This window comes from Girardinichthys multiradiatus, chromosome 14 (genome assembly GCF_021462225.1).
Source record: "Girardinichthys multiradiatus isolate DD_20200921_A chromosome 14, DD_fGirMul_XY1, whole genome shotgun sequence".
NCBI classification, from domain to species: Eukaryota; Metazoa; Chordata; class Actinopteri; order Cyprinodontiformes; family Goodeidae; genus Girardinichthys; species Girardinichthys multiradiatus.
Genome location: NC_061807.1, coordinates 4,032,122 through 4,059,166, shown reverse-complemented (window position 1 = coordinate 4,059,166; position 27,045 = coordinate 4,032,122). Strand labels below are relative to the sequence as shown.

The 27,045-nt window shown below is 44.2% G+C and overlaps 1 protein-coding gene across 3 annotated transcripts; it reads left to right on the top strand.

The window, feature by feature from the left end:
* The first annotated feature begins 619 nt into the window (after positions 1-619).
* rbm46 (RNA binding motif protein 46) lies at positions 620-24,727 on the top strand. Of its 3 annotated transcripts, XR_007041263.1 has the most exons (12): positions 620-756; positions 1,280-1,453; positions 2,034-2,214; positions 3,818-3,974; positions 5,468-5,597; positions 6,550-6,647; positions 11,513-11,873; positions 15,671-15,870; positions 16,293-16,395; positions 20,695-20,995; positions 21,116-21,915; positions 22,029-24,727. XR_007041263.1 is itself a non-coding variant. In XM_047385167.1 (11 exons), the coding sequence occupies exons 1-10, from the start codon at positions 738-740 to the stop codon at positions 20,946-20,948; spliced, it is 1,677 nt and encodes a 558-aa protein (XP_047241123.1). In that variant the 5' UTR covers positions 620-737; the 3' UTR covers positions 20,949-20,950; positions 22,029-24,727. The 3 variants fall into 3 exon arrangements, 2 of the variants coding, with proteins under 2 accessions (XP_047241123.1, XP_047241124.1); XM_047385167.1 differs by lacking the exon at positions 21,116-21,915 and having other exon boundaries at positions 20,695-20,950; XM_047385168.1 differs by lacking the exon at positions 21,116-21,915.
* The last annotated feature ends 2,318 nt before the right edge of the window (positions 24,728-27,045 follow it).

Here is a 27,045-nt window from a genome sequence, read left to right as displayed (position 1 = left end):
AGTATAAATACCTCGGTGTTCACCTGGACAACAGACTAGAGTGGAGATGCAACTGTGAAGCCGTCTACAAGAAGGGACAGAGCAGACTGTACTTCTTGAGGAAGCTTAGGTCCTTTGGTGTTTGCAGCAAGATGCTGCATATCTTCTATAAGTCTGTTGTGGAGAGTCTGATCTCTTCTGCCATCATCTGCTGGGGAAGCAGCATCAGAACCAGGGACTTGAAGAAACCTGTAAAATATGAGCTACAACAACATTTAATTTCCCTTTGGGATTAATAAAGTATTTTTTGTATTGAATTGAATTCATTTTAGTATTTACTTATTTCATTTTGTTCAAACCCCTACTGGATCCCACAATCCACATAAGATCTTTAACTGGTTGAACCTGATTAAATGAAATGAAATAAAATAAAATGAAATAAAATTACTCATGCAAAATTAGTAAACTTTTTTTTATTAGCTAATTTGACTTAAATTGACTTGAGCAAATAAAATAAAATGAAATAAAATGAAATAAAATGAAATAAAATCATTCCACTCTGAGAAGCACATCTCTGATTGGCTGAGAATGAAGCAGGTTTACGTCAGTCAGAGCGTCGCGGCTCTGAACCGCCCTAATCGTTGCCAGGCAACGCTTCTTTTTTTTTCCCGGCGACGTTTTGACTGAAGACCGCAGCTCTTTTCTATCCTGACTGTTTTATTACTGCGAAGAGGACGAATAATTTAGTCAGAGAGGAAATGCTTCAGCACAGAGGCGGTAAGAGTTTACTTTAAGTAGTTTGTCAAAGTTTTTGAAAATAATTTAAGTCGTTTAACAAACTAAGTTTTTCGGAACGTCACATGTTTTCTTTTGGGGAGCTGCTAGCATGGTTAGCTTTAGTTTTAATGGCTGTATGTGTCAGTTTTAGCTGTTTAACATGCTAATTTAAAGCAAATAATGCTGTAAGTGTGTTTAATGGTAATAAAAACTTAAAAATGAATGATTTAGTGAGTGATTTAATGCCTGTTTACAATTATGTATATGATCTAGGTCAGTTTCAGCAAGACAAGTTAAACTATAGTTTCTGAGTTATACTTCAGTATAAATGCAGTGTAAAAAGTGTTTTCATCTTTATAAAAGTTTATTGTCATGAGGAGACATCATTCAACTCAATCATCCCTCATGTGATGTTCTTGTACTGATTTAGACCTTGTCAAATTTAAAATGAATGTTAAGATGTCCTGCATCACGTGATCTGGGGGGTTACAGATGGCTAACTGTGGAGCTTTTTATTGGACAGATGGCGACAGGTCGTCCGACGAGGACCTAGATGGACACTCCGGGGACGTGGACTTCAAGGATGACTTCAGAGTGTCGTGTGCGAAGGAGATGGCTCTGCTAGCTCTGATGGAGAAGACGGGATACAACATGGTGCAGGAGAACGGGCAGAGGAAGTATGGCGGACCTCCGCCAGGTACACCAGAGTCCACAGAAACAACTGATTAAAACTAAATGAAGTCACAGAGCAGTTTGACATTTGAGTTAAACAAGACATAACCGTCTCCAGAGCCTCAACGTTTGTCACGTTACAATCACAAACTTCATTATGTTTTATTGAGATTTGATTTGATAGACCAGAACAAAGTGATGCACAGCGGTGAAGAGGAAGGTCTATGATACAGGATTTTCCATCAGATGAAACCAAAATGTAACTTTTTAACCTTCATGAAGAACACTGTGTTTGGAGAACTTCATTTAGCTGTTAAACACGGGGGTGGCAGCATCATGCTGTGGTTTTCTTCAGCGGGGAGAGGGCAGTTGCTCAAAGTTGATGGGAAGATGGACGGAGCTAGACACAGGATGATCCTGGAAAACCTGGCAGAGGCTGGAAAACCAATACAATGCAATGTGACAAAATGTTAATGGGGTATGAATAGTTTTACAAAGCTTTGTTCTTTTAGGAGATTTGGAATTCGACCCAAACGGTTCTGGAATCAACAGCATCAGGAGCCTGCAGCTGTCTGATCTCTGTTCTGTTGGTTTCTGTGGTTCAGGTTGGGAAGGTCCGGCACCACCGCGGGGCTGCGAGGTCTTTGTGGGGAAGATTCCCCGAGACATGTTCGAAGACGAGCTGGTGCCGCTGTTCGAGAAGGTCGGGAAGATCTACGAGTTCCGGCTGATGATGGAGTTCAGCGGAGAGAACCGCGGCTACGCCTTCGTCATGTACACCAACAAGTAAAGTTCATCACACAACATTCAGCGACTTCGCTTCTGTTTGAACATCGTTAATCAACGATGTTGCTGGTTCTGGTCCAGAAAAGCAAATCGTTACCATATTTCAAATGAAAAAGCATTTCCAGAAATACTTTTTCATTTTAAGAATGCGGCTGCATTATTTGACCCATAAATAAAATTAATAATCAATCATCCTATTTTAATTTTCTTCTTCATGACTGAACATTTTATCTCATAATCAAAAAGAAAACTAAGCAGACATTACTTTTTCGTTTTCGTGGTCTGCCCGTAAAGTACTGCCCAGAACTCGAAAACAAAAAAGCATTCAGAGCTGCGGGCGCAGAAGAGTGACGTCAGCAGCCGCTCTTCCTCAGCTCCCTGCTGACCGAGCTACCCATCTTGTTCAGTAGGGGGCGCTGTGCACGTCTGCAGTGCATTACATTGCAAACATGCTGAGAAATTGATTGAATTGCAGCAGGACCGAGCTCAATTTGTGGCAGTGGCAGAACTGGTTCTGGTAGCAGGCTGTGGCAGCCTTATGGCCCGGGACATCCAGCGTGTTTTTAAGCATTTATTTATAATTTTCTGTGAGTGACGATTCAGAATAGCCGCTCACGCTCTATAATAAACCGGCTGTTTGTGCAATAAATCGTCATCCTTTCAACACGTCACACAAACACATAGTGCTATTTATTTTCCATGTCAAGTAAATACAATCACCTTATCAACTACCACCGGAACTACCACAGTCTGCTGCAGGGTGGCACGGGATTCCACGAGGATGCCAGAAGGTGGCAGACCGGCCGTAAAAACTTGCCAATGCGGTTGCCGCTGTTTTTGTGGAAGCTGATGCTGATTATCGGCAAACTAGATGTCATTGTTGTTATAGCCTGTTACCTTTACATAATGATTTCATTATTGATTATTATTTGATAAACAGCTTTAGACCCATAACAGAAGGTGATTGTATTTACTTGACATGGAAAATAAATAGCACTATGTGTTTGTGTGACGTGTTGAAAGGATGACGAAGATTTCTTGCACAAACAGCCGGTTTATTATAGAGCACGAGCGGCTATTCTGAATCGTCACTCACAGAAAATTATAAATAAATGCTTAAAAACACGCTTGATGTCCCGGGCCATAAGGCTGCCACAGCCTGCTACCAGAACCAGTTCTGCCACCGCCACAAATTGAGCTCGGTCCTGCTGCAATTCAATCAATTTTGCAATGTAATGCAATGCAGATGTGCACAGCGCCCCCTACCGAACAAGGTGGGTAGCTCGGTCAGCAGGGAGCTGAGGAAGGGCGGCTGCTGACGTCACTCTTCTGCGCCTGCAGCTCTGAATGCTTTTTCGTTTTCGAGTTCTGGGCAGAACTTTGTGGGCAGACCACGAAAACGAAAAAGTAATGTCTGCTTAGTTTTCTTTTTGATTATGGCATAAAATGTGCAGTCGTGAAGAAGAAAATGCAAATAGGATGATTGATTACTAATTTTATTTATGGGTCAAATAATGCAGCCGCATTCTTAAAATGAAAAAGTATTTCTGGAAATGCTTTTTCATTTGAAATATGGTAACAATTTGCTTCCATACTGGTCCAGAGAAGCAGCCCAGAGAGCAATCCAGATGCTGGACAACTGCGAGGTACGACCCGGGAAGTTCATTGGGGTCTGCGTGAGTCTGGACAACTGCCGCCTCTTCATTGGCTGCATCCCCAAAGACAAGAAGAAGGAGGAGATCATGGAGGAGATGAAGAAGGTGAGTGATGAGTCCTACAGCAGCTCAGAATAGGTAGAACCTGTTGGAAAGATGAGGTCCGGCTGAGGATGTTCCTCAGGGATCCAGTCTCAGCTCTCCAATGGTGGAAGGATCCTCTGATGAGCCACAGTGATGGTCCAAGTCAGTCCAACTTTTTTCTGTCTCTAACCTGAAGGTCTTCAGAAACTCTTCTGTTGTGTCACAAAGTAGAGGAATGAAGACGTCAGAGTTCCTCCCAGAGCTTTTAACTGGTATCAGAAGCTCAGCGCCTCAAAGTCTTCTGGAAATGATTCAGGTCTTTAGCAGGATGATTAAATTCCAACCAGTTTACCTCCAGTCAGCCTCAGAAACAGTTTCCCAGTAAGAACCTGCAGATCTGGTTCTGTTTACAATAACCCGGCTGCAAGAACAGTGAACGTTTGTGGGTCAGCTTCCTGTAAGTGTATGAGATCAGCAAAGATTTAATGCTACTTAGTAACCTTTATCAGCTTCCTGTTATCTGCTGGAGGTCAACTTCCTGCCGTTTTAACCTGAATCAACTAAAACCTAAATGAGTTCATCTTTAAACACCTCACTGCTGCTGAATGTAGCTGAGCCTGAGCATTCAGTGATCTGAAAACCATTCAGGTCCATCAAGCAGCTGATTTCTTTGTTTTAAAAGGACTAAACTTTCCTTCCATTTACTGATTTACTCTAAACTCCAAGTAAAAACCATTTCCTCTGCTAGAAAATGACAGCAGTGGAAGCAAACCGTCCCTTTAAATTCAGCTTGTCCTTCTAGGATCCCTGATGAACCAGCAGCCGTGTGGGCGTGTCCGCATCGCTCCACCAGCTTCACTTCACATGCTGGCGTTCATCCAGAACCGGCACCACGACACATTCTGTTGGATGGGAAACATGAAACTGGGACTTTTATTTTGTAGCTATCAGGAAAGAAGACCCAGGAGTAAATAATCAGTTTTAATCATGTTTAATTAGAACCGTCGGGTCGGAGTAGTTTACTCTTGAACCAAATGAAACAACCAACCAGAAACTGCGGTCTCCATGGAGAGTTTTCTCTGTGGTATCCAGGGACCCTCACTGGAGAACATCTAGTACCCTGGAAGTCAACGTGGGTTCAGAGAAACAGCTTGATCAGCCAATCAGACATTTGTTACTCGTGTCCAGGGACCTGAACTGCTGACAGGCCTTTTTCTGGAGCGTTTATCTTCTGCTGCTTCCTTCCAAGGAGCCACCAGGATCCAGCCGGAGTGCAGAAGCTGTCTTTTCTTTCCCTGCCTCCCTGATGTGAGCTGATCCCAGAGGAGCTGCTGTCATGTGTGTCTGGATTTAACGTGACAGCAGCTTGTTAGAGACGCTCAGAGATCTAACATTTGGTCTGATTAACACACAGAGGATCTGATGAGGGATGTTGGTCAGGCTGAGGTTCAGGAGCAGCTTTTCTCCTGAAGCAGCATAAAGATGGCTGTGCTTCTGTGTGTTTGTGCTTCCAGGTGACCGACGGCGTGGTGGATGTTATCGTGTACCCAGGCACCGTGGATAAGAGCCGAAACCGAGGCTTCGCCTTCGTCGAGTACGAGTCCCACAAAGCTGCAGCCATGGCCCGGAGGACGCTCATACCCGGTAAAATGCTTCAGTCAGTTCCTGTCTGTGTCCAGCAGAGGGAGGCAGAGCTTTGTAAGAACATATGCTGAAGAAAGTGAGTCATAGAGTTTAGTGTCAGTCTGAGCTTAGAGGAAACCTGATGTTCCTGATCCTCTTCAACAACAACTTCTAGTTGTTTATGCTTTGGATTTTTTTCCAATTAGTCATGAGATTTCTGGTTTTATTGAATGCAGCGCAGCATAAGTTCTGTTTGAGGAAACGAACAGGAAATATCCATAAATCAGAGTCATAAAATCAGCGCCGTAGAGAATGAATAAACACACAACCCTGATGTTGTCTTTAGTTTACATCAATACTTTAAATCTGACAGCTTCTATGTGATGTAATCCAGAGCTTTAGATGACGTCTGTATTTACATTCAGTGTCAAAGCAAACAGCACCCCCTGCTGTTAGGTCCCAGGTTTTACCGCTCAGAGGTTGGGCTAAGCTTCAGCCGCCCAGCACTTAATGACTGGAAAGTGCCTCTGGTCCCAGTGATCCGCCCACCACCGTGCTTGATGGTTGGTATGAGATGTTTGTGGTTTCTCCAAACATCTGGACTGGGAACCCTCCACAGATGGATCTGTAGCAGCAGGCAACGTACAGCCAAAGCTACTATGGGATGGTTTAGATCAAAACATCTTCATGGGTTAGAACGGCCTAGTCAAAGTCCAGACCTGTATCCAATAAGAACCTGAGGCAGGACTTGAAAATGGATGTTAACAGCCTGACTGAACCGTCCAGAAGCTCAGAACAACTGATTTATTTTGGTGTCATTCTGGAAAAGAGTTAATTCATTATTTAAGTTAAAGCTGAGTTGTTGAAGATGATCTTTATGTCATTAAGAGACACCAGAGCAGCTTCTTGTGGTTCTGTTGTGACGTTCAGTCTGTGGTTCTGCTTTTCAACCTGTTGTGATGCTGCCTGGCAGGAACCTTCCAGCTGTGGGGTCACTCCATCCAGGTGGACTGGGCCGAGCCAGAGAAGGACGTGGACGAGGGGGTGATGCAGCGCGTCCGAGTTCTCTACGTACGTACGCCAGCAGCCGTCTCACACCCATCAGAACGCACGGTTTAAACCCACATCGTTCCAAGTCCAAAGTTCAGCTGCGGACCTCCACAGCGCCGCTCTGCAGGTGGAGGTCGGTGTTTTCTGACGAAGGCTCTGAAATATTCAGCAGCCTCCTGCAGATCAAAGATGTGCGAGAGCAAAGCAGCAGAGAGGAACTTCACAGGAGCTGCTCTGCCTCCTGGGGACCAATTACTGTGGAGGCTTCTTCTCTGGAAGGCGGAGATCCGATCTGAACTCCGACCTCACAGTGAAGCCGCTCCACCTCTGCAGCTTCGCTTAGGCAGGAGTTTAGAGAGGGAAGTCGGTGCTTCCTGCTTCCTGGACCGGAAAGGAAAAGATTCTGTCTTTCATTCCTAGAGTTCACTCAGCTGAAGATGATTTACAGCTTGACTAGGAAGGTCTCTCACGGTTCCTTTCCTTCCTCTGCTTTGACCCACTTTCTGTTTTCCCTTTTTCTTCCTGTCGTTCAGATTCTGTTTCCGCTCCTGGTTCTGCTGGGTTGACATTTTCTTGGCACTTTTGTTATTGACATAAAGCAAATTTTAAACTTAGAGGAAGTTAATAAGCTGACGGTGTAGAGATCAGTCATAAAAGAGCCTGCTCTCACCGGCCACTTTATTAGGCACACCATGCCAGGTTGGATCCCCTTCAGCCTTTAGAACGGTCCTGATTCCATGTGGCATGACTTGAATAAAGTGTCAGAAACATTCTCCTGAGATTCTGGTCCAGATGGACCTGAGAGCATCACACAGCTGCTGCACCTGCATGAGGAGAGTCTCCCACCACATCCCCAAGGTGCTTTACTGGGCTGAGATCTAGTGACCTTCTAGAGGCCTTCAGAGCTCAGTGAAGTCACCGTCATGATGAAGAAAGCAGTTTGAGATGAAGTTCATGGTTCAGGCTCCACCTGGAGGTAGCCCTCAGCAGATAGGCACATTCTGGTGATAAAGGGATGGACACGCTTGTCTTCTCCTTTAAGGTTCTACGTGTTTGTGAACTAGCATACCTTGTTCCAACTTCTGTAGCTTTTCTATAATTTCACAACAGTCCACACCTCTCCCACTGACTCTTCCTGACTGCTCTGTTAAAATCCCAGAAGATCAGCAGGATCTCAACCACTCAGGCCAGTAAGTAAAGTCACAAAGCGCCGGACAGCAGAATGACGATGAAGTGACTCATAGTTTCAAAACAAGCCGTTTCTGTTGGTTTTAACTAGAGATGCAACATATATCTACCCTATTGGTATCGGTCCGACAAGAAAACCGGGCCGATTATAGAAACCGATGTTTGTTTGCCCCCTGGGACCGTTTGTGTGTGTTATGGGGTGGCCATGGTGTCTGTTGGGTCATGTGACAGTGGTGCAGCACAGGATTGTGGGTATTTAACTGAAGCAGAGAAGTGATGTCAGCTGTGTGGTCGTTTTTTTCACGGTGTTGAGACGGTAGCGAATATATTATGTCAGTAAATATCAGTTATCGGCCCAAACTTTCATATCGGTGCAGTTTTCACCAACAATCATAGGTTCAAAATCACTCAGATCTCATTTCTGTCTGAGTCTGATGCTCAGTTTGGGCTTCAGCAAGTCTTCACCACGTCTAGACGTGATTGGCTGATTGTTAGCGAGTGAACAGACGTACCTAATAAAGTGGCCGGTGAGTCTTTTCTTGAAAGTTTCCAGCAGATTTCACGCATAAGATGAATGAGGGGAGATGTAATGCACATGCAGCTCTGTAGGATGTGGACAGAACATCCAGCCTGCTGCTCGACAAGCAGCGGTGAATAAGAGATTCAGTTAGATCTCTGCTGACCTCTGAACCCAGAGGTCGTCATCGTAGTGAGGAAGCATGTGCATTTCATCACCCTGACCCGACAAACACTTAAATCATACACGAACGCCCCGGTGTTGAATTAGAAAATGATTTCTGTTTATAACATCTTATGACACACACACACTCACACACACACACACACACACACACACACACACACACACACTCACACACACACACACACACTCACAGTTCTTCCTCCCTCATTCATCTTCAGCTGCACTTTGCAGCCGAAACACAGCTCAGCTGAAAGACTCAGGGACTGAAGCTTGTCAACAACACATTAAAAGGGACGTCTGTGGGCGTCTGTGGGCGTCTGGACGTCTGTGGGCGTCTGTGGGCGTCTGTGGACGTCTGTGGGCGTCTGTGGACGTCTGTGGGCGTCTGTGGGCGTCTGGACGTCTGTGGACGTCTGTGGGCGTCTGTGGACGTCTGTGGACGTCTGTGGACGTCTGTGGACGTCTGGACGTCTGCGGGCGTCTGTGGACGTCTGTGGGCGTCTGTGGGCGTCTGTGGACGTCTGTGGGCGTCTGTGGGCGTCTGTGGACGTCTGTGGGCGTCTGGACGTCTGTGGACGTCTGTGGGCGTCTGGACGTCTGTGGATGTCTGTGGGCGTCTGTGGACGTCTGTGGACGTCTGTGGGTGTCTGTGGGTGTCTGTGGACGTCTGTGGACGTCTGGACGTCTGTGGGCGTCTGTGGACGTCTGTGGGCGTCTGTGGACGTCTGTGGGCGTCTGTGGGCGTCTGTGGACGTCTGTGGGCGTCTGTGGGCGTCTGTGGACGTCTGTGGACGTCTGTGGGCGTCTGTGGACGTCTGTGGACGTCTGTGGACGTCTGGACGTCTGTGGACGTCTGTGGGCGTCTGTGGGCGTCTGTGGACGTCTGTGGGCGTCTGTGGGCGTCTGTGGACGTCTGTGGGCGTCTGGACGTCTGTGGACGTCTGTGGGCGTCTGGACGTCTGTGGATGTCTGTGGGCGTCTGTGGACGTCTGTGGACGTCTGTGGGTGTCTGTGGGCGTCTGTGGACGTCTGTGGACGTCTGGACGTCTGTGGGCGTCTGTGGGCGTCTGTGGACGTCTGTGGGCGTCTGTGGGCGTCTGTGGGCGTCTGTGGACGTCTGTGGGCGTCTGTGGGCGTCTGTGGACGTCTGTGGGAGACCACATGGATAACATTTGAGGTTTGCCACAGTGGGGGACAGGTACCGTTCAGGAGTCCAGCATTACTCTTCTATTTATTTTATATACTGGGTTGTAAATCAATAAGACCAGAGATAACTCATTCAGCAGTCAGATGTGGACTTAAACTTCACATCTAATTTATTGTTTGTAGTGGGCGGGGCTTAATTATATCGGACCAATCAGGACAAGCGAGACTTCTTGGGAGCAAGTTGACATCTTCAGTTTTTAATATTTTAACTTGAGAGCAAAAACAAACAATGTTGAACAAAGCTCCATGTCCTGCTGCAACACGGATGGAAAATGTCACATCACAGTTATTAATTCTTCACCTGGATGCACAAAAACACGCCTGAAGGTCTGAAGCCATGATCTTCCCATGATACATCTGGCTGTGCTGAGACACTCGTCATCAACATGAATGTCACATTAATTTGCAGCTTGTTCTAATTTATCTGAGCTGTTCTTCTGGTCAGGGTGGAATGATGATACAACAAACCACTGAAATGGTTTTTAGAAACAAGTTGAGTTTATTTTTGATTTTTTCTGATCCACACAGAGGCTCAGTCACACATAAAGGCTTAAATATGGTGATCGTATAGATGCATTCACCTGAATATCATAATAAGTCTCATAATAAGCTTCTGTTTAATGATCAGGATTCACTGCCGCCGAATGTTTCTCTGTGCCTCAGAAGAATGAGTTGTTTGACAACGCTGACTGGCCTGACCAGGACCAAGGAGTTCTAGGGAGAACTGTACAAAACACCGGGAATATCAGTTCAAACTGTTGTAAATAAATGCAAGTTGTTCAGATGTGTCACCGCTGGGAAGTTCTGGAAGAAGATCCCCTGATGAGATGAAATTGCTTTGGATGTTCAGGAACATCAGAGGAACCACCGAGGCTCAAGTCTGGAATCAGTAAATTTGTGTTTTTGTTTTAATTAGAGACTCTTGTTTTGAAAAAGATCCTTGGTACGTGTGGTAAATGCATCGACAGGCGTTAGTGGTATACATACGCCACTGTGACTGCACCTTAGTTTGAAATCACCTGTGGAAGTCTACAACACGTTGAGGTGTCCACAATGAGCAAGTATATTCGGAGGAGTCACGGTGGGGCTTTCAAAACTAACAACACCGTTCCTATTGACAGGTATGGTGGTGGCAGCATCGTGCTGTGGGGCTGCTTTGTTGCTATTGGTGCATTATAATGACGTTTCTGCCAACGTTTGTTCCAGTATTGAGCGGTGAGCATGCAGAAGCCTGCTGGCGACTACCAGAGGCCTGTGAAGGAGATGAAACTTGCTAAGGAACATTTCACTTAGTGCTACTTGGGGTGTATGTCTATAGTTGAGCCTGTATGTGTAATTCAGAACCTGTAGGGGTTAGAGAAAACCCAACATAAAACCATTTTGACCTTTCTATCCTGGAGCAAAGAATATTCCAGGTATTAAAAATCTCAAATTACATTCAGGCCCACGGGGAGCATATTGAAAGTTCCCATCAGAGCTGTGTTTAATGCAGCGAAGGTAGAAGAAGCAGAGAAGATAAAGACTGAAACGACTCCCCACAGTTTCTGCTGTTTGAAGCGGTCTTCAGATAAAACTTCAAGTGGAAAACACTTAGAGGTGAGCAGCTCCGCAGGGTGAAGACCTCTCCATACAGCGAGGTTCATTCACACACAGACGGTGTTACAGAGCAGAACTCACACACAGGGACTGATGAGCTTCAGATGAACAGATCCAGTAGAGCTCTGAACGCTTCATGGCTTCTGACGTTCTGAAACATGTTCACACCTGACTGTTTGCTCTCCTGCTTCAGGTGCGTAATCTGATGATGGACACTGCTGAGGAGACTCTTCATCGGGAATTCTCCAGATTCAAGCCCGGCTCCGTGGAGCGGGTCAAGAAGCTCACCGACTACGCCTTCATCCACTACCGCAGCCGCCACGATGCCATCGCCGCCATGAGCCTCATGAACGGCGCGCAGATCGACGGCGCCATCGTAGAGGTGACTCTGGCCAAACCAGCTGGGATCAAAGACGGGAGCGCCGCTGGGAGGAGGTACAACCCCAGGGGTTACCTGGGAAACACAGCCATGGGAGGTGCTAGCGAAGGACGGTCCTTGCTCAGAGCCACGCCCCTGCAGACTCGCCTTGGAAACCCCCATTATGACAGTGGAGGTGAGGATGCCATTTATATTCAATGGTGAAAGTAGAATCTGTTAGAGCAGATCGTTCATGCATGTAAAGAACCTTCTGGACTCTCCACTCTGCCATCCTCCATCATGCAAAGAGCTCCAGAAGAACCAGTTTCCACACGCTGGAAAAACGAGATGATCCAAAGAAGACACATGATCCGTTGCTTTCAGAGCCACAGAGAACCACATCAGAGGAACAGAACCCGGGTTACGGGTCACAAGCCCACCCAGTAACAGCACCAGGGTCCTAGAATCTGGAAGCAGAACCGGCCCAGCTTCTGTTTCTGGGAAACATTTTGAAAATGTTTTAGATTTTTTAAACAACTCAAGATGTTGGTGCTGCCTGCTTTGTTTTAATCGTTCTACTACGTTGCTCTACCTTCTTCCTTTACTCTACAGAACCACGCAGAAACGGGTTCACATCTTCTCACAACAAAAGAAGAGAGGTCACCCAGTTGTGGTGAGATGTTGACCTCCACCACAAGCTTGGTGTGGGTAGCACCAAGCTTGTCTATAGTTCTGGCTGGATGTTTGACCAATGTTCTGGACAGAGCTGGCCTTCCAGCCATGAGGTTGGGGCTTTGGGAGGAGCATTCCAGGAATCTGAGGTGTTCCTGCTTGGTCTGAAGGTCTTTGTCCTGTTGGAACACCACATTTATTCCATGGACTGCTTCATTTGAGGCAAAGTTGAAGACTTTTAAGATACCTGCTTCTTTTTATTACTGTCATTTTGTGCAGTCGACCTGTATGTCCCACAGCATCATACTGCCACCACCCTGGTTGACAGTTTTATTAAGCTTCTTCAAACACACTCCTCGTCAGTGGAGTGTGTTTCAGTGTCTCATCTGACCGTCAGACGTTGCTTGTCCACGTGAGAAGCTACAAGAAGCTTCTTTCTTAGTTGGCCTTGTCCTGGTCCATTCTGCTGGTTAACTGGCTCCACTGGTGTCCCAGCTGTCTCCTGTTCACTGCAGGGTCTCACCTCGGTGGTTCCTGAACATCCTGACCAGGACACGGTTCGGGTCTGGTTCTTGTCCCTCCAACTTTCTGGAAATGATCTTCAATGATTCAACGTTCTTTACCAACATCTTTTAAAGCTCTTTATTTTACGGCCTCGCTTGTAATGAAAGCTGCTTTTATCTCAGATAAAAACAGACGAGGAGAGATGTTGCCTTTGGCTGCATAAACATGTCGGCTGTGATGAAGAAATGTCCACTGAATCCAGATCAGTTTCTCGCCTTGTTGGTACTGAGGAGTCAGAAGGCCTCTTACAGAATAATAAACCTGAAGACTTGATTTCAGCCTAACCACCCAGACAGCGGATGTTTCCTCTCCTGAGAAGCCGAGTCGTGCTCGCTGTTGCTTCTCTTACGTAAAACCTTCTCCTGGATGCGCTGAGAACTCAAACACCACCTCTGTCTTACGATGCGGGCTGCATCTGTGGTTCTCAGGGTAAAGGTCACAAAGAACAGCCTCTCCCATGTGCTGATAAACTCTTAATATTAATCCAGCGATGAGGCCAAGCTACGCCTGCAGATTATTCCTGGAAATAGGAGGATGTGTTTATACCACATACAGCAGGAAGGAGAGATCAAATAGTGACGCGTGACCAAGAAAAGGATGAAGCTCCTTTCTTCTCATTGAATCTCATCTGCAGGTCTTTAAAAGTGAAACTCAGCAACTCAAGGTTGAATAAAACGAAACGAATCAGGAACTCTAGGGGAGCAAATGGTTGCGTCCTGACTCTAAAGTCCAGTCCAGGAAACTCAGTTTAGATCCAGGACACAAACATCCAGCTCCCTCCAGACTCCACTGAACCGTTCCAGAGCTTTTATTCCTGCCGATAAAACGTCCATGTGTCACTCAGTCCCACTGAGCCTCAGGAATGAGCTGCAGACGCTCTAACAGTTGGTGTTTCGGTCCGTGGGTTGGTTGATTGTAGATGTTTAAACCACAACATAGAGTTGGGAAAAAAACGGATTTATTTAACAGAAACACAGAAAGTCATCAAACTAACGTTGTTCAAATAGACCAAAACATTTGACCAGTTATGAGTCAGAGTGGCAGCAGAAATCAAATCTACATAAAAGCCAGATTTAGCACCACCAGTGTGATGCTAAATCAGCCCAGAGTGGATGTCATCAAACGTTCGTTTAGCTTATTTCTATTTAATTTAAACGCAGTTAAAACAGGAAGTGAAGCTGAGATCCAGCAGACGGGTGTTAGAAGACCTCAGCTTGAAGCTTTAAATGTTCCCAGGCAGACAGTTTTCTTACCGCGCTCACGGCGCTCCACAACTCATGAAGCCAAACATAAACAAGCAACATGGCTGCCTGCGAGAAGGTCGTCAGGGCAGGAAGGACAGGAACAGTTGCTCAATCAGCTATAAACAAGGACTGTTAGAGGCCGTCGAGAACATCAACTGTTCCCCTTCTGCTGTCCCACAGATGAACCCTCAACGGTGATGTTGCTCCTCCACAGGGAGGAACCTCAGAGGAACACGTTTGTTTAACAGGAACGTTTTTATCCAAATTACTTCAAAGCTTTCCTCAAACAAACTCTTGAACACTAATTAGTTTCCTAAATGAAACCGAAGCAAAGAGAGCTGCATTCATCTACATGGAACCAGGAGCAATGGAGGCCGTTGCTAATGAACAGTTGCAGTAAACGGGTCTGTTTTAGAAATCAAAGTCAGTCCTAACAGCCAGCAGTGGTCAGACATGTTGTCTGGTTCTGTTTGTTCAGGAGAGACTGAGAGAGTTGCTGCCGGCCAGACTGGATAATGATGAACTCAGTGGTCCTCAGAGTGGTTCAGATGTAAACCTCTAAAGATGAAGTCAGTCACAGAGCTCAGGTGCACCTGCAAGGAGCTCCAGATGCTGAGAATCTCTAAAACCATAAATGTTGATAAGCAGGAATGAGAGGAGGGTCGTTAATCAGATGCAACAGAAGCTTTTCTCCAACCGTGACCTATAGCTTCGACATATGCTCACATTAAACAGGCAGATGTTACTCCTTCATTCTGGTAGAGTAAAGCTCCATGGATCATAGACTTGTCAGAACAGCAAACAACCTTCCTTCTGTTTATTCGTTACAGTAAGTAATCGCAGTCCAGAAATGAGTCGAATGAAGAACTGCTGTAGGAGGCCATCACTGTGGCTTCAAGGTATTTTTGTACCGTTTGGTTCTTTTTAAAGAATTCAATTCAGTTTTATTTATATTGCGCCAATTCACAACACGTGTCGTCTCAAGGCTCTTCACAAAAGTCAGGTTCATACATTCCAATTAATCCTAATCATTGAGCAATGCAGTCAGATTCAGTTATTTATTCAAATTGGATCAAAAGAGCAATTCTTACAGCGAAGAGTCCGGTTCACTCCAGCTGCAGGAGCATTTTACCAGAAAAATAAAACATTAAAAGGTTATTTACAGCTGTCTGTATATAAAACACAGATGATTATAAAGAACAGATCTTAGGTGGACACAGCTGTCAGTCAGCTGTGTCCGACACAGTGTCCCACAGCTGTGTAGGACATTTTAAATGCTTGTGTAATAAATGGTGATTCTCTGATAGTGTGGTGTCGTTACTTAAAGTCATCATACCTTCAGAACCAGCATCGGCTTAACTAAGCTCTGGGTTCTGTTGGTCCAGCGGACATTAAAACACACCCACTCATTTCAAATAGCCGTTTAATGCAACATGTATGTGGGAGGAGCCTGAGTGCAGCAGACCGCTCACTCTCATCTGGAGAAATCTCATGGTTGCCTTTTCTGCCTCAGAGGACTCGGGCCGGTGCATGCTCCCTCTGCTCCCCTGCACCCCCCTGACCCCCATCAGCCTGCTCGCCCTGAAGCAGAGTCAGATCGGGTCGGCCGTCAGTCTGCTGGAGTACTACTGCCACAAGAACTGCTGGTCTCCGCCCGAGTACCACCTGTACTCCACCCCTGGACAGGACGGGAAGCTGCTACTGATCTACAAGGTCTTAAAACCCAACACACTTACTGACCTTTTATCGTTGTCTGTCAAGATTCAGTCTGTCAGCACTCAGTGTGGTTCATTCTTGTTTATTAGACTCACAATAAATTAGCTGAATCTTAAATAAAGTAGTTTTGAGTTCAGCTGCTTTGAAACAAGATCCCAGAGTGAGGAGTTGTTATATATATATACCCTTCACCCTGCCTCCGACTGCTCACAGTGCCCTGAGGAACCTTTACAACCTTTCAGTAAAGAAATAAACGACAACACCACCTCATGTTTACATCAGCGAACCAACCAGGTTGAAACAGAACCACCGGTCTGATGACCAAGGGCTCTGAAAATAACAGCAACCATCAGAACTGAATCTTTTCCATCAGGAGGCCAGAGTCTATGTTCTTCATTACTGTGTGTGTGTTCATGTAGGTGGTGTTGCCATCCACACGAGCCACCTACCTCCCTGATAAGCTGTGTGTGCTGCTGGACGATGCCAAGGAGCTGGCAGCTCAGACCACGCTGTGGAACCTGGGTAACAACACACTCATACACTCAAGCAGTCGGCAGCAGAAACCCTTTCAGCCTGTAGTCAGACACTCGCATGGAAACACACCCTCCATGGGGGGGGGGTTACTGTAAGGAAACAGAGCGACTGGCTGCAGCAGCGGTGGGGTTGCTGGAAATATGGACGGAGCTCAGAGAAGAAACATGTAAACTTATATTACTGGTAGATATTTTATTGTGAGGCCAGGAACATTTCTCTACCGAAGCAGAAACATTCACCACGTCTATACATACATTAATATATATATATATATATATTTAAAAAGAGTCCACCTCTGTTTCATTTGATCTCAGTATGAATTTAGCTGTTCTATGAAGGCCCCAGAGGTTTGTTAGCGAGAGGAAGAGCTCATGGGAGCTCTGGAGGAGCTACAGAGATACACAGCTCGACCTTCTTGCAGTTTACCTCAGGACATGTAGGGACACAGAAAACATGTAGAAGAAGGTGCTCTGGTCAGATGTGGCTGGAGGTTCTCCTTCCAGCAGGACAGCAACCCTAAACATAGAGCCAAAGCTACAAGAGAATGATTTAGATCAAATTATATTCTTGTGGTAAAATGGCCCAGTCAAAGTCTAGACCTAAATCCATCTGGGAATCTGTGGCAAGACATGTAAAATGTTGTTCCCAGATGTTCTCCATCCATTCTGACTGAACCTGACCTGCTCTCTAAAGACGAATGGCTGAAAATGTCGGGTATTGACCCCGAGGAGCTGATTACAAAAGCACACCACACTTTTCAGATTTTTATTGGAAAAAATGTGTTCCTTCCACTTCACATTTATGCACTACGTTGTGTCAATCTGAAACTAAAATACCCTGATAGTGACGAGATGTGGAAATAAATATAAGCGGTGTGAATACTTTTGGAAGCTACTGTATCAGCCTGATCTTTGGACCTCTACTTTTCTCTTAAATCCATAAATAAATGTGGCGTAATTAGTTAAAACTGCATGAATCTTTTAATTGATAATGAAATAACTTCATTCTGTTCTTCCTGTTTTTAATATATTGTTGCTGGTTTTATAAAAACTCTTGTTTAGTTGGAGGTTTGGGTGAAGCCTGCAGTGATGGGGTCAGAAAATCTGTTATTTCCAATAATGTTTCCTGGATCGTTGCTGAACGTTTTGCTGCCTGCTGGCTCCTCTCCATCCACCAGTGTTTCCAGTTTGTTGAAAGGTCAGAGAGGCGCCTCATGGACAACCTCAGAAATATGCACATGGCGTCGTCTCTGTCATATCTCTGCGATCGCAGAGCTGGCTCCATGTTTTATGCTGTGCAGCGTCATAAACACTGACCTTCTTAGTTTTAATGACATTCCTGATGAGGTGATAATAATCTGCAGCACATTTTAAAACACACTCACTCACGGCTGCAGCTCGGAGCCGCTCTGTGTCTGCAGACGTTCAGCCTCGCCGTCGTCATCTGTTTACGTCCATGTTTTGTCCCTTCGGCAGAGCTCGGACCAGGTTCAGGATCCTAGGAGCCCCCCCGGTGAAACAGCAGATCACCTGAACCCTGAAGGATAAACTTGGTTTAAAGAGCAGCACCTTGATTGTCTGGAGAGCAGAGATGACAGAGGGCGACGGTGTTTGGCGGCTCAGACGGGCGCTGTCAGCATCTGTCAGAGTGTGAACAGGAGCCAGCCGAAGCTGCGACTGCCAGCGTCTCTCAGAGCCTGGCTGCAGGAACGACACACTCAGCTCTGGTGGAAATGAGGTGGAAGCTCTGACTCAGATTTAAACTTCAGCAGAGGAAAACGCTGCCAGTCGAAGCTGGTTCATCATAAATATTCAACACTTATTTATGATTCTCACCTGGAGAACATCTTCTGATTCTTCAGAGACGTTCACGTTTGGTTCCTTAACCATTCAGGCTACATCAGAACATCACCGTTTCTCTTCTGTTTCTGTTGGAGGCAACATTCAGACTGAAGAAAACCTGACTAAATACAAAATAACATTTTCTAATGATGATTCCATTTATCAAGGGAACAAATCTCATAAATAATAAAAAGTAATCGCCCCCTAAATAATAATTGCTTGGCAGCAGCAACTACCATCAAACATTTTCTGAAAATACCAGTGGCCTAGTTCATCTGTCAGATTTAATCTCAGATGGTTTCTTGCGCCATCTAGTGGTGGACTTGCTGGTGTGCTTTAGATCATTGTCCTGCAAAACCCCAATGAGTTTGTCAAAAATGTCACAAACTGCTTGCTGGACGTGCGTCAAGAGTTTTTGGTAGCAGGTCAACCTGGTCCTGAAGCAGCAAAGCAGCCCCCCACCATCACACTACTACCAGCATGTTTATTAACTGGTTTAACTGGTGGTTTAACATGCTGCTTTTACACCACAATTAAAATCACCCCCTGCTGCTTGTGTTTTTTTCTCACATCATTAGTGCCATTTGCTTTGTGAATTAGATGCTGAGTTTAGTTGCAGACGTTGGTGTTCACATAATGGCACCTATGACACACCAGACTGTCCCTTTACTCCTGGTCAGATGTGTTCTGCAGGAACCTTCTAACTCTCTTTTGACTGGTTTAATGACACGGCTGGTTTGACACTTTCTGCATAAAGAAACCTTGGATATTTCTCACCAACCTCAGTCTGAAACCAGCCTGATGGGAACCTTTTCTAACTCAACACGCATGAAATGTGGGATTCTCGAACATCTAACCGATCAACTTTCATCACATTTCCTAGATTTGACATTTTTTTCTAAAAATAAAGTAGCTGGACTGGAGCATTAATCCAGAATCCATGGTGATTGACTCACGGAGGTCCCGACATCAGAATGAAATGGAAAAAGAGACAAAGTGGTGAAATAGGTCAGAGCGAGAGGGAGTTGCTCAGGGCCAGAAGGTTTAGAGAAGTGAGGCATCTCACTCAGGTCCACACATTCTGAAGCAGAATCCAGCAGCCAGAACCAGCTCAATTATAAGCTGCTTTTTCTGTTTTGGACACAAGTGTGAGGAGGAACACGAAGAGAGCTTGAGCTGCTGGAGGTTCATCCTCTGGAGACTGCTTTCAATCAAACTCTCTTATACTGCATCAGTTTGCTCCACAGACGCTGAATATCTGGTTCTGATAGAGCTTACACCAACTACTACGTGTCCTTGTTTTCCTTCTTCATCTCTGCTTGATTTCTTCATCGATCTTCATCTTCCTGCTGCAGAAGTAGAATCTCTTGTCAACCAACTGTGACCCAAAATGAATCTGCTGCTGCATGGCTAAAAACGGGTTCATTTAAACATGTAGAAACGTGACCTTTTAAGCTCTCATTTAGCAAAAATACAACTTCTGTTAAACGTATACAGCTCCAGTTCACAACAGACACTAGCATGGAAACGCACCCTCCATGGGGGGTTACTGTAAGCAAACAGAGCGACTAGCTGCAGCAGCAGTTCCTTTTTATCGGACACCATCCAGTACTATCTAGTCATATATTCAGATCAGTCCTAATTATAATATAGTATAATTAGAACCAGTTGATCATCCGTTGCTGATTAATAAAAGGTCATTTATCTAAAAAAATGAGTCGATGTGAGCGGGCCTCCTATTGGCAAAGACAGCTTTGTTCCTGGTTCTGTCCAGGGAAGCACCAGCCAAGGTACGGGTCTGAGGAGGAAGAAACTCAGAGAGAAAATAGAGCGATAATAACTGCGATAAATGCAAGTAATGAATAACTGCACAGCTGGTAGCAATGCTGCTCAGACCCAGGCCAGGGCGTTCCTGCAGGCAGCTTGTTTGTTCTCCCTGTGGATGTGGGTTCCTCCCACAGTCTAAAAATATTCATGGTAGTTTAAATGGTCTCAATAAATGGGTTGTCCTGTGATAGTCTGACCTAGTAGACAGGGTGTCTGCCTCATGGAGCTGGTTCCACAGGAGAGGAGCCTGATAACTAAAAGATCTTTATTTGTCACATTGAGTGTGATAGTTTATCGTGGTCTTTAATACGTAAAATAAACAGGCCTGAGCACAGAGCTCTGTGGGACTCCGTTAGCTTTTACTCCACCTAGTCTCGCTCCCCAGTAAACAGCTGTAACAAACATTATGTTAAAATCAGACCAGAGATCAGAGATCTATCCAACATCTGTGTTGATTAAAATAACTCAAAATTAACTACCTGATTTTAAATGTAGCGTTCTGTGCCAATAACTAGTGAAGATACTATAATAACTAACCCGACCAACACGATCCGGTTCTATCTAGAACTTTCAGTCTAGTCTCCATAGCTACCAAACCTGCCTCCCTCTCTCCTTCCAGATTCATCCATCCTGCCTGGAGCTCCCTATGATTTGTCCAGCAGTCTCTCACCTCCGCTCACCATGTCGCCCTCCGACTGCAGTCCCGGCCTCCTGAGGTGCGGGGGCCAGACCTTCACCCCCTGCCTCCCCGCACCATCTCCTCCACCGCCACCACCACCACCCCTCTCCCCCCTGCCGTCTCTCTCCACCTTCTCCCCCACTGCGTCCCAAGCACAGCGGCTCTACATTAACTCCCAGTCTCCTTTCTACTGACGGTGAGACAGATTTACACGCTAACCTGAGGAAATGCACCACAGGAAGTGAGTTATTCAGGAACAAGGTCTTTGATCTACCCTAAATGTTTTTGTCATGTTCTTAAAATATATCCACGGGTAAAAAAAAAAAACGCGAAAAGTAAGATTGTTTTTCTGTCTTGCTAGAGTCAAACAAACATTAAATGGGGACATCCCCGTCTCTTCTTGGGGCAGCAGTCAGGACGGGTGGGTCGCTGCAGTGCCTCTTGTGGCAGAAAGGAGCATTACAGAAACCAACACAGAATCAGGCTCATAGTTACTGCTTCTTCTTTCCCTTCAGGCCCTGAACAGATTTTATTCGTTTCCTGTTGGGAAGAAGATTTTTTTGAATAATAAAACCATTTTAATAACTGCATTTGCTCAGATTTAGTTTAGAAAAAAAACTTTTGTTGCGCGCTGATAACTTTTAAGGTCAAGAGAAAAATAAGTTCTGGTCAAACTTAGAAAAGAGACAGTGGATGAAAACACAGTAAAACTGGTAGAACATTAAAACCACTTGGTATAACAGGGATCAAAACACATGTCAGACTCTCAGAGGTGAGGAGCAACTGGTTCTAGACCCAAAACCAGGAGCTCTGCTGTTCTGTTGTTTCCTGTCAGAGGCTGAGCTAATAATCTGAGAGCACGACAGCTTAACTGGTTACCAACTCTGAGTTGGTAGGATGTTCTCCAGAAAGCGGTTCAGAAATAATTGAAGATGATGTTTTAGTTAAAGGAGGTGCAGCATGAAGAGAGCCGTCCTTAAACTGTTCCCAGCTGATGACTTTCCTTCTTGGCATTGTGTTAACACACACCGCAGCAGAGCGGAAAACTGCTGTGCTTCTATAGAGGATGATGATGATCAGGTAATCTCTTGGGTCTGATCAGCAGCAGTGTGCTGCTACTCTTCCTCCTTTATCCTATGGAAGCAACCAGACTGGATGCAGGTTTGTCCATCACTGCTCTGTTATTCATGGAAACCTTCTTACACGTGTTTACATTGTTTTATTTCCAGGTCATTTCTGAATCCTTATTCAATCTCTAATTGATCTCATTGCAGGAAGATCTTTGTCATCCAGAGAGTGAAGTGCCTGGAAGGAGGAAGAGGCAGAAAGAGTCTTCATGTGTTTGCTGATGTTGTCTCTGTTAGAGAAGAAGGAGGGATGGAGGGTTTCCAGTGAGCTGCTGTCGCCTCTGATGAACTGAGTTAATGCAACAGATTTTACTGACTGTTGTCAGAAGGTCCTCTCGTCTTCCCGTCTTTCTGTCCTCGTCGCCTCATCATTCCCCCTCATAGAGTCCAGATTGCCCCGACCTCACAACCTTACTGTGATGTGACCTCCTGCCTACAGAGCTGCTTGCCTGTTTAAGTTACAGCCTTAATGTTACTGCATTAAGGTCATGGTTCAAATGGAGCAGAGGTGGAGGGATAATAAAGCAGCTGTTTTCTCTCTCGAGAGCCAAAATCAGATGGCGCTCCTCTGTTTGTAGCTGCCGAATCTGAGCGAGCCGCTTCTTTCTTCGGCTTCAAAGCAAAACCAAACGTTTTTAGGGTTTTCAAGGCTTCAGTTGTTCAGTAAAAAGGCTTAAAATGAGCTGATTTTTTCCTAAAGTAAATCACTCTCTCCATGCTGACCTCATATAGTAAACTTTAAATGTCAGACTGACCTCAAACAGGAAAAAGACCTTTAAATCCGTTTAGGGCACCAACGCTTTTTTTCCCTGCAGACCTATGATGGGAATAACCTGTCCTCAGATTAGCGGACATGGCTACAGCTTTCCAAAAGACAATTCCATCGAAACATTCAGGAAAAGCACCGGAAAAGCTGTTTTAGTCACTAATAATGAATTAATAAGAAGAATAAAAATAACATGGCTGTGAAATTAAGTCTGAATTACACTAATAAGTAAATATGAACATATAATTGAGGTGATGCATAATATAGAGTTAATAATTTATTTATTTAGTTTATCAAACCACATTTGGACCAGTTTCCTTTTATTCTTACATTTTATGTTTATTTATTTTAAAATACTTTTATTTTAATGTTTTAAGTTTCATTAGTTTTTTTTGAAGGAGTGTTTTATTTTGAAATTTTAGATTTATGTTTTAGTGACTTTTATTTCTATATTACCTTGACTTTTTTCCTTGGGCCCTTTCACTTTCAAAGTTTATACTTTTTCCTAAATACTTTTATTTTGAAAGTACATTATTTATATAATATTTGACATTTTTCACATTTGTTTATTTTAGGTGACTTTTATGCCTAAAGTTCCGGTTTATTTATGTTTAGAGACAAACATTTAATATTTCTGATTTAGTTTATCAATGGGAATTTTATGTAACAAGATAATTTACTTTAAACCTTTTTTCTAAAATCCATTTCCACGAACTTTAAATTTAAATTTCATTTCCATTTACTTCAGCTAATTTCACATATTTATTTATTTATTTCAAGAAATTTAAATTTGATATTAATTTAGTTTTAGGAGAATTTCATTTCGTACCTGTTAATTGTTTCAGGAGTTAAACTTAAGGTTTTTCAAGATAATCTTTTTTCCAACATAAGTTTTATAATAATAATTCCAACAAATTAGTTTGACTTTATGGAATAAAAGTCTCCTGAAATGAAAAAATAAAATAAAGGCACCTTTATTTACCTTTGCTGCCGTATGATTATGTTTGTATTTACTTCAGAATTTATTTCAAGTCATTTTTCTGTATGTTTCAGACTATTGTCTAAATGGCTTTCCGTACAGAGCTTAGAGTGATTTGGTGATCAGTTTGTTTACCGCCAGATTTCAGGACGTTTCTTCATTTGTGACGGAGACACTTTCAATATTTTCAGTAATAAATAAGGAGGAAGGAGTAATAACTGACATTAATGAGAGGAGGTGATGATGAGGAGCATTTTCTTCATCAGAGGTGGAGAGCGAGGAAGACGAGAGGACCATCTGTACGAGCCTTAAACAGGTTTTATTCAGAGCAAACAGACGAGCTTCCAGGAGAAAATGTTTCTGTTTGACTCTGAAAGTGGTTTATTGATCTGTTTATATCAGAGCTGCACTTTTATTGTTTGTGTTTATTGATCTGTTTATTCTGAGCAGCTCGGAAAACGTTTCTAATTTCCTGACAAATGCAGTCAATATTCATGTTTTCTAACATATTTCACTTCCGTTTGTTTCTTGTACTGAAGTTCAGTCGCAGTTTGTTTCACTTTGTTCTGTTGAGGTTGGAAATTATTTAGAGTTTTAATCTGCAGCTAAACAAGCATTTTGAATCTGCTGCTTCAGGTCGTAGGGTCAAACCCCGCTCCCGTCTCCTGGCGCACTGAATGACCTTCATCAAATATCTGCCGTTTTTCATCTGACATCAAATCGGTTTAAATATCAGAACAATCGGAACCCAAGCAGAGAAATGAAACGGTGAAAAAAGGGAAACCATCAATCAGGAGCGCAGCTGTGAAGCGTGAAAAGTCTGTGCAAAGGAAATGAGTTGTTTAGTGTATCAATGTTGAAGCGATTGATCTCTGTGGTCCGGCCAGAACCGAGACGTTTGGCCAGAACCGACACGTTTGTCTTTAATGTCAGACAATGAAACTCTCAGTTGTTTAAACCAAACTCATCTGTTGACTGCTGGCTTTTAACTGAATATTTCAACACCTCCACCTGAGGGGTCGCTCCACTGCTACTTAGCTTCGTGTCTGGCAGCCATGCTGTGTTAAATGTGATGTAAAATAAAGTTGACCTTGACATTTACCTCTTCATTTTTCTTTGCATGGAAATAAACATATAAATGTAGAATTTAATCTGCACATTTTTGATGGCTGTAATTAGATAAAAGTATTTCGTTTTTATCTTTTTGGTCATTTAGGTTTTTTATATTATGTAAATGACAAATTAAATCTGAAGTTACCTTTTACTTATACTAAGTGACAAAGACACATTGAACTCCCAGAAGATTTGATTTATATTTAACGTGGTCGACATGCAGAGCAGAGATGGGATGTAAATCGTTTCATTAGTAGAAAGATGCGTATCAGACACCTGGTTGTTCCAGCTCCGGGGAAATCATGGTTTTATCAGGCTGTTTCCTGATCATCTGACAGTATACAAACAATGTTGAAACCTTCTCAGTAAACTGGAATATTATCTAAAAGTACATTTTTCTGGTGCACTTTTCTTCACGTTCTGGTCTTAAGGTTGTGGTTCTCACTCTGTCTTTTGTACCTTTTTCTACACAGTTTTTCCATCCACTTAACTTTCCATTATTTTGGTTGGATGCAGGTCTCTGTTAACAGCCATGTAACAGGAAGGGACCCCAACCAAACTCTAACAGAGTTGAAAGCATGAAATTGTCCAAGATGTCGAAGCATTAAAAGTTCCTTCGGACAGAACCAAGCCAAGCTCCTGGAAATCAGCCCCATACCATAGAGTCACCATGAAGTCAGCCATTTTGTGGCTGAGTTACTGTCTGTCCCAATTCCTTTCACTTTGTAATAGAAACCACCCACAGTTTGTTGAATATTTAGTTGCGAGGAAACCTGTGCCATGGCTGGACTTCATTGAGCTCCTGAGAGTGACTCATTCGTTCACAAACAGCTTTAGACCCAGTCTGCATGTCGAGCGGCTGACTTCGGCACACCTGTCCTCAGGATAGTGACTGGAACACCTGAACTCACCTGTCAGGGTATCTACAGTCTGTTCACACCATCCCCACGTTGCCTGTGAGACAGCTGCAGCTCTGATGCTCTCTGACTCGGGTCTGTCAGCCCGGTCATATGAGGACCACAGCACAGATGTTAAACCCTGACATGTTGCTTTGAAAACACCGAGGACTAATTATGTGTCAGTGAATGAAAGTTTTTATGCTGTAGTTATTAACATTAGTGCCATGAAGGTCAACGTTATAAAACATGGAAACAAGCTTTCTGTCAGCGTCTGAAACAACTCAGTGTGTCCTCTTAGCACATTTGCTTTTGTTCTCCTCTAAACGTCTCTTTTCAGCTCCTCTCTTCCTGACGTTCCTTTAATTCTCATTCAACATTCAGCTGGCCGGATGTCGCAGTGGTCTGTGTTTTACTGCCTGGCGTTTTTAACACGCATCAAAGTCTTCTTTCCTTTTACCCGCTGATGGAGGAACATAAGCTACTCTGTACCAGGACAAAAACTACTCAGACCTCCACAGTGCATGTATGAATGTGTTACTGAACAACAAAAGCATACCACTTATATCCAGAGACGACATTGATTCAAAGCAGGACATGTTCTCTGGAAATGTGTTTCTTTTAGAAATCTCTATTATTTACCCCCCAGTCTCTCCTCTCCTCTTTAGATTTACCGAGGACCAGACATTTTAAAGGCTCGATTAGCTGTGTGATTGGTCCTGCCCATGGATTCAACTCTAAAGGGGCCCACTGTTGGTTTTTTATAGGGGCCATCTGGGCAGATGCCCAGGGCAGCAATAGAAAGGGGTGGAGAGGGTTCAAAAGCACCACATCAAACAATATGTTTCTGTCTGTTGCTTTGACCGATGGGTAGGTTGCTTCCTGTGTTTACTGGTGAGAACAGTTAGACTGTTTCCCAGGGCGCCATTTTTACAAGAACCTCCACTACAGACTGTCTACATAACAAACATAACAAAGCAGAGACTGTTTCAGTCAGTTTAGATGAACTAATTAAAGATATTGATGAATTATTTGAATTACATAAAACTGCAATGATGATCCACAGTGTCAGATGTATACATACACCCTCACTAGTGTTTAGCTAGTTGCAGCTGGACCACACACCTTCTGAACCCATCAGCATGCTTCATTCTGGCTGAATATTGGCCCACTCTACTTGGCAGAATTGATAGAGCTCATTTAAATGAGCTGGTTCCTGACCCAGACCATGCCTTTAGTTGATAATTCAGTTGGTTGAAGTCAGCTAGCTAGTCAGCTAGCATGCGTTGCCCTTCCTAAAACCAGTTTAGCTGTGTGTTTTTACCATCTAGCTTTTAGCGTGATGTGAAACTGTAGAGCTGGGAGGTAATCCTTGTTTAATATCCCATCCTCCACCAGTGTCACTGGCAG